The following is an 8,009-nucleotide window of genomic DNA, read 5'->3' as shown; positions in this document are numbered from 1 at the left end:
CAAACTCTTAAGAACTCAGGATCCGAATGCCATAGAATTGTTGGCCAATCTGTATGAGCTTTGTTAAAACACCAAGGACCTTTGAATCCTAAGCATCCCTATCTCTGCTCCTACGAAGCTTTTAATCAATTTCTTTTTGTACCTCGTAAAGAGTAGTCCCACCAAAATCTTTTTTAAGCATCGGTTAAAATGAACACACATACAAACAGCGGAAGGTTGTTCAAGTAAATCAGTTGCAAACTAGAGTAGGCATATTTTTGCACAGACCAGATGGAGAGCGCACTGGCAAGTGGCACCCCCTAAATTTATACATGTTTTGTTTATCGAATCAGATTGCAGAAACTAAAAAACCAATCAAAGGATCCCAGAGAACTTGCAGTGATTACCAAAGAATAGGAGCATCGATACCATGATTGTACAACATGACACTTGATACAAGGAGTTCATCATATATGCATATTTCTGGATACAATCAGACCGAAGTCTTACTACACCACAAGCCAAGGTTACTCTGGTTAACAGTGGGCCAGCTACTTCTCCGATCAATCTAATTTAATTTGCAGTTCTGTTCCAAATTGCGACCAATGCAGAGTCGGTGTAAATTTCATATACTGCAAAAGAATATCAAAGAATATTTGATAAGTACAATATCAACACTTTGAAACAGGCAGAGTTAGAGCATCTTATACAGAACTGAGCAAACAGCTGTGGTGATCATTGGTGCTGCAAGAACACCAAGCGTATTAGAAAGACCAAAACTTGAGTGCAACTGATAAAATCCCTATCCCGGTATCATGATTTTTGCCTTTGACACAGGCCCTTCTCGCTGGGTTCGGAAATGAGTGAGAAGCTGCTGTGCCTGCATAAATATATCCCAATAATTTAAATCAATGAGATCCAGAAAATAAATTTGTCCTAATACCTTGCTTTGTTTTATTAAATTTATTTATTTTTTTAATATTTTAAAGCTATTTATTTATTTTTTAATATTTTGAAGCTATTCATTTCATGATTTCTCTGAACCTATAGGCGTACAAAACCATGTTCCATCACTTCCATGCCCTGCATTATTTATGCATGCATATATACATCCACAGGAAAAGTGAAGAACTCATATTTTCTAGAGAGCTATAACTCTGCATTTCTTGATTAGCAAACTGGACTACCGCTTTTAATGTTCTCATAGACAGAAATATGGAGAAAAAAGCTTCACGAGTAATGCAATTATTCATCCAGAAACATACCTTCTCTTTTGCTCTTGTTGTGCCAGACTGAGACAATGCCACTAGAGGTGGCACAGCTCCTTCCTGCAGAACCAGGGTACAGAACCTGCGACTATTAAGGCATAATTGCAACAATATTGACGCAGCATTTTCTTTCCCCCTCTGAGACCCTGTTTCAAGAATCTCAACTAATGGTGGGATTCCACCTTCACGACCAATTGCTGAGCATCCCTCTGGAATTGTAGATAGGTTTGCAAGAAGAGCAACAGCCTTTTCAAGCATTCCAGTGGCAGGATCCAACATCTCAACAAGATACTTAACTGCCCCAGCTCGGACTATTCGTGCTTTGTTCTCATGAGAGATTGATAGATTGAACAAGGCAGTAGCAGCATCTTTCTTACCTCGGAGGGTCCCAGATCTCAGAAGATCAACTAAGGCTTTCACTGCACCAGAGCGACCAATCTTTACCTTGTATTGCTCCAAGACAGAGAGGCTGAACAAAGTTGCAGCAGAGTTCTCTTTAGCCCCTGCATTACCAGTCTTAAGGACATGTATAAGTGGTTCTATTGCTCCTGCTTCCGCAATCATGGCTTTATTGTCATCATTGATCGATAGGTTCAATAGGGCTGTGACAGCATGCTCTTGGGTCATCTTTTCATCTGAATAGAGCAATGAAACCAATGGTGGAATAGCTCCACACTGGGCAATAATGATACGGTTCTCCATATTGTGCTTTCCAAGAAGCCGCAGCTCTGTTGCAGCTGCAGTTTGCACTTCATTAGATTGACTCTTTAGATCCTCGACCAGTTTCTCCACATAGGACGAAGAGGCCATATTATCCAAGCCTGAATCTAATAATGGAAGAGAAAGGCTTCTGTTATAGTCATTGCACTCATTTGCAGTCCTTTCCACCTTGATTTTGGAGCTATAGAATTGTTTCCCTGACAACAATGGAGAACATCCTGGACTTTTATTTGGAGCACAAAAACTAGTGCATTTGGATGTGACTTCTCCAGATAACTCACTTGCATCCCCATGCTTACTTGACACCCTTGATTGTTCAGAAAGACCCACTGTTAATGCTGTTGGCACATATTCTATGCTAGAAATTGCACTAGACACTGATTCACTCCGGCTGTGAATATATGACTGTTCTGGAGATGGTTGGTCACATTTTGAAGTTACCTTGCTGCAACTTACATTAGCTTCCTCATCATGTCCTGAAGAGACCTTAACTCTCTGCATCTCAGATCCATTTCCAACTAGAGAGGACCTTGAAGTGGAAATGCTACTGTTAAGAGAACCATGGAAACTATCAGTATGGATGAAATATTGAGATGTATGACCAAATAAGGATAAGCCTGAGATATTGTTGCTGGCAGAAGTGTTGCAAAGCCTTATATTGTTCTGATCACACCAATTTCTAATCAAAGCCTTAACAGTATAATTTGGAATGAGATTTGTATGTGTGAGAGTTTGGCGGGTTTGGGGGCAAAGAGTCAGCCCATGATCAAGCCATTTCTGGATGAAAGCCCTCTCATAGGTCTGCCCAGATGCCACAATCACAGGGTCCAACATCAGTTCCAATGACAGAGGACACCGAAAATAGGAAGGAATAGGAACACCATTTATTGCAACAAAAGGCTCAAGTTTAACCATGCAATTACGAATATTGGCAACAAGATACACAATTTGATCGATATGGTCTAACTCCTCTTTCTTTGTCTTGAATTGGTCCTTCATTCTCTCCTTTTCTAGGGCTATACTCTCTGCAAGCAATTCATGATTTGATGTCAAACCAAGAATCTCAACAATCTTTATGAGATTTTCAGTGTGAGGAATGACATTGTTCCTTTGATCTATCATAGCCTCTTCTATAAGTTCTGATATTTTTTCCTGCTCAAAACACTGTATCTCCTGAATGCAGTTCTGAAAACAATTTACATAGAGATTAAGCCTGCACTTGTTATAGTCAATTAAAGATTGGAAAAAGTTATAGTGTCCAATGAAATCTATGCAAAAAGAACATTGTCCTTGTATATTTGGAAGGCATTCAAGGATTCAAACTCCATTTACCTGAACATGAGCTAAAAGGGAAGCATATTGAGATGACTGTAGCGTTCTACATAATATGTGGCAGATCTCCATTGAAGATCTCTGGATTTTCGTTGCCAATGGCTCACTCTGTAGAACCTGGAGATATCAAAGGATGAATCAAGGAAGAAATACATGATAAAAAACACAAATACACCAAGTTTGTGGAAACTAGATGACAAGCTTCTTCAAATGTTTGATTTGACAACAATTTTTTTTCTTTTTTTTTTTCTGCAAAATCCCAATTTTCTGTTGGAAGTATCCAAAGAAAGAAAATGGGAAATTAGAGAACATGAGCATTTTGCAATTGTAAAAGTTGTTTATTTTATCATCTGTATGGATTATGTATAAAATGGGGCAATGGAATTGAAGCACTCTATTTGTGATGCTGTGTTTTACCCATTAATATATCAAAGCATAAGCACCAACTGAAATAAAGGATAAATTGTTATATAGTTTCTCGAGCAGGTGTGCAACCAATGACGCAAAGACTAGAAAAGACATTATTAACATGACATAATACATCTGGCAATTTTAGTAAAATACTTGTAACAGTGGTGGTTGACGTGAAGTGGTGCATCCAGTGTACTTTGTGAGTGGCATATGCCAATGAGACAAAGGAAAATTTTATAAAACAGTTACAGAACTAGCATTGCCATATGGGAAAAGACTAGAAAAGACATAATCAGAAATGAATGCATCAATGAGGACTTAAAAGTAGCTTCAATTAGAAACAAGATAAGGGAAAGTTGAATGTGATAGTTTGTTCGTGTGTATAGATGAACAATGACTACAATGAGGAGTGAATTGATCCAGGTAGAAGATTCTACAAGAACAGGGGAAAGATCAAAGTAAATATGGCCTGAAGACTGAAGTTTTTCCCTTCTCCTCTCCTTTCCTCTTCCTCTTTCTTTCTCTTTCAGTTCTTTACTGTGTGTTGCTTCCGTAATACCATATTTCACATTATATCAGAGCAAGGAACGTGAGAAAGATCTATATAGGGGTCTCCTTTTACAATCAATCGGATTAGGGTTTCTTCTGGAAGGCTGTAACTACTTACTACAGGGGATCGGACTATGTTCAGCAAGACTTTTTTTTTTTTTTAATCAATAACAACATTTCATTACTTAATCACAAAAGAATTACAGAGAGGAAGATAAACTTTCTTATCTTCCAAAGGGAGCAAAACATTCCCAAGAACAAAAAGGAAAAATTACACTTGTACCCAAAACATTGATTCCCCCACGACTCCTTGCTTAGCTAATCCATCTGCAAAGGAGTTAGCCGACCTATTCACCCAGCTGACCTTAACTTCCATCTCCTGAACCAACCACCTAAATTTTCTCTTGTTGAAGATTAACTAGTTTTATGATGTTTTTCTGAGTAGATGTTTTATGTTAGTTGTTAGATAGGAGGTGGGGACTACAGTAGTTATGTGAGTCCAAATTTTATTATGTTTTTGAGTGTTATATATGCTGTTTTATGTTTTGCCGCCCTATAAGGGCATAGTTGTCTTTGTACTGTTCTATTATTTTAGTATAAATAATAAGTGAAGGGGGCAGCCAGATTATTGCTCTCTTTTCTTTTCAACTTCTCTTCTTCTCTTTTTCTCCTTCTCTCTTCCTTCTCTCTTCAAGAAACTACTTTTCTTTTATATTTTTTAATTCAACAGATTTCTACTTGGTATCAGAGCATCGGCTAGGGTTTCTTAAAGCATTCTCATGCAGCCCTAGATTAGCCGACTGCATGAAGTAGTAAAGGGATGATCGATCTGCTATAGATTGCCCAGTTCTTGGAGTTTTTGGTGGGATCTAGACATTAGGAATGTGATCTACTGTTCGGCATCAAAATCAGGGAAGAACTGGAGTACGAGGAAGAGTCCCAGAAAAGTTGGACTCTTTGTTTTTTATCTGATCTTGGGCACCCAAGTATTGTTAGTTTTCTTTTGATTTTCTGAAGAGGGCAGTTTGGTTTCTAGAATTTTCTGGGCCTCCCGGAGTGATCGATTCACTTTTCTCTCTGTTGGGAGGCGTGGGGAGGAGAGAGATTTCCCTCCAGCTAGGGTTTTCTTCTTCCGGAAGGGTTGGTTTTTGTGTGTGATATTAAATTATTTTTGAAGGTCTCCAATCTATTTTTTTCTTACTATTGAACTGTTTGAAGTAAGATAGAGAGTTGGAATACCGAGATGAAATCTACCGGTACTGTGGGACTAGGTGTTGGAGGTAGTAGTGATATTTTTGGGTCTGGTATCATTACTACAGTAAAACTTGATGGTACAAATTATTTGGAGTGGGCACAATCAACTAAGATGGCTATTGGTGCCCGTGGAAAATTAGGGTATCTCACTGGGGAGGAGAAGCAACCTGATACAAACTCTTCCCGATGGGTGCAGGAGAATTACATGGTAATGTCCTGGCTGTGTAATTCTATGTTACCTTATATTGCAAAAAATTTCCTATGGGCTAATACTGCTGAGGAGATTTGGGATGGAGTGACTGAAACCTACTCTCAGAAGCAAAATGAAGCTAGAGCCTATCAGTTAAGCAATCAGGTGATAAGTATGAAACAAGGAGAAAAACCTCTTGCTATGTATTTCTCCATGCTGAAAACCCTATGGCAGGAAATAGATCACTTAGAAATTGTGGTATGGGAAAGGGTAAATGATGCAACAACTTATCACAAACTAGTAGAGAGGAATAGGGTTTTTGAGTTCTTGGCAGGGCTGAACCCTGAATTTGACATTGCTAGGCAGCATATTCTTTCTAGGGAGGGTGTGACACTCTCTCAGGCCTATGTTTTTGTCTCTGAGAGGAGAGTAGGAGGAATGTAATGTTGAGACAGTCTAAGATTGACCAGCCGGCTATGGTTGGTACAACAAAACCTAAGACGAATGGAGACAGGGGGAGTAGTGAGACTAGAAGAGAAGATAAGGACTTGGTGTGTGATTATTGCAAGAAGCCTAAGCATACCAGGGACACTTGTTGGAATCTTCATCCAAATCTTATGCCTGCTCGGATAAGAAACAAGAAAGGAAATGCAAATGTAGCCACTACAGGAGACTCTTCAGCCCCTCTCTCCCAAACTGATTGGGAATCCATTGCAGTAGCAGCAGTGAGAACAGAATTGGAGAGGTTTGGACAGCTTATGAGTAAGAAAGATTCACCCAGCTCTAGCCTTTCAGATGGACAGTAGAATGCAGGAGCCAACTACACCACTTCCTTTGCACATACAGGTAGTTCATATGCAACTGCAAATCTTGCGTCCATTTCAGGTAAGGAGGGACCTCCTTGGATTATAGACTCACGAGCATCTGAGCATATGACTAATGCCGCTACCATTTTTAGTTCCTATCAGTTGTGCTCTAGTAGAGACAGAGTCTCTATAGCAGATGTTTCACATATGCCCACTGCTGGGAAGGGGATAGTTAGAGTGACCAATGATATAACTCTGTCTTCTGTTTTGCATGTCCCTAAACTTCATACCAACCTACTATCTGTTAGTTCTTTGACAAAAAATTTGAATTGTTCCGTGACTTTTCTTCCTGGTAATTGTGTTTTGCGGGATCTGAAATCAAAGAAGATGATTGGGAGTGGTCGTGAGGTGAATGGAGTCTACCTTCTAGATGAGATTCTGAGACATCAAGGCCATCATGTTAGCAGGAACAGTAGTAGTGGGTCAAAGTCAATGAACCAGATTATGCTTTGGCACAATTGCTTGGGACATCTTTCTTTTAGTTCTTTGAAATGTCTTATCCCAAAGTTGTTTGAGTTTATTCAGTTATCTACTTTGGAGTATGAGAGTTGTCAGTTAGGAAAGCATTGTAGACAGTCTTTTAAACCAAGTAATAAAAGAAGTACTTCTGCTTTTAATATTGTTCACACTGATGTATGGGGGCCATATCAAATCCCTTCCATGGGAGGACTCCGTTACTTTCTCTTGTTTGTGGATGATTATACATGATATTCTTGGATATATTTGATGGGATCACGTGATGAGGTTCCTAACTTAATGCGACAGTTCCACCAGATGGTTCTCACACAATTTGGAGTGAGAACTAAGGCTTTTAGATCAGATAATGCCAGAAAGTACTTCGAGAAGGACCTGACTACGTATCTCTTAGAACATGGTGTAGTTCATCAGAGCAGTTGTGCATATACACCGCAACAGAATGGAGTTGCTGAGAGAAAAAACAAGACACATTGTGGAGGTGGCAAGGAGTCTTATGGTGTGTGCTTCAGTTCCTGTGTAGTTCTGGGGAGATGCAGTTCTTACAGTCGTGCATTTGATTAATTATGTTCCTTCACGGACTTTGGGGTTTAAGGTGCCATTTAGCCTTCTTTTTCCAGATGGAGAGATATTTCATATACCTCTGAGGGTTTTTGGTTGTGTTTCTTTTGTTTCTTGACCCTCATCGCAAGAAATTGGATCCTAAGGCCAAGAAATGTGTTTTTCTTGGGTATGCTCAGAACCAAAAGGGGTATTGTTGTTATAATCTAGTATTGAGGAGCAGATTTGTCACTATGAATGTTACCTTTTCTGAATGCACATTCTTCTTCTCGAGTGGTTCTCCTCAGGGGGAGAATTTTGGGGAGGAGAACACACAATATGTTCCTCTTCCTGTTTCTGTGGTGCCTCCATCAGTTCAGCCAGCATCTACATCAGTTTCATTACCTGAGCCACTACGGGCAGCCT

At 39.4% G+C, this 8,009-nt stretch overlaps 1 protein-coding gene across 5 annotated transcripts in view; it reads right to left on the bottom strand.

Annotated features, from left to right (window-relative positions):
• Window positions 1-216: 216 nt before the first annotated feature.
• LOC148865001 (U-box domain-containing protein 3-like) overlaps window positions 217-8,009 on the bottom strand; it is a 50,692-nt gene continuing 42,899 nt past the window's right edge. For all 5 annotated transcript variants that reach the window (XM_088977550.1, XM_088977552.1, XM_088977553.1 and 2 more), the window contains 4 exons: window positions 3,300-3,416; window positions 1,245-3,152; window positions 695-859; window positions 217-611 (listed from right to left, as the gene is read on the bottom strand). In XM_088977550.1, the coding sequence (XP_088833676.1) occupies window positions 782-859; window positions 1,245-3,152; window positions 3,300-3,416 (2,103 nt within the window). In that variant the 3' untranslated portion in view covers window positions 217-611; window positions 695-781. The remainder of the gene's footprint in view (window positions 612-694; window positions 860-1,244; window positions 3,153-3,299; window positions 3,417-8,009) is intronic.

Source organism: Nelumbo lutea, chromosome 3, assembly GCF_056320005.1.
Source record: "Nelumbo lutea isolate HS-2025 chromosome 3, American lotus-T2T, whole genome shotgun sequence".
Taxonomy (NCBI): Eukaryota; Viridiplantae; Streptophyta; class Magnoliopsida; order Proteales; family Nelumbonaceae; genus Nelumbo; species Nelumbo lutea.
Note: the sequence above shows the minus strand (reverse complement) of the source record. Positions and strands in the feature narration are given on the sequence as shown.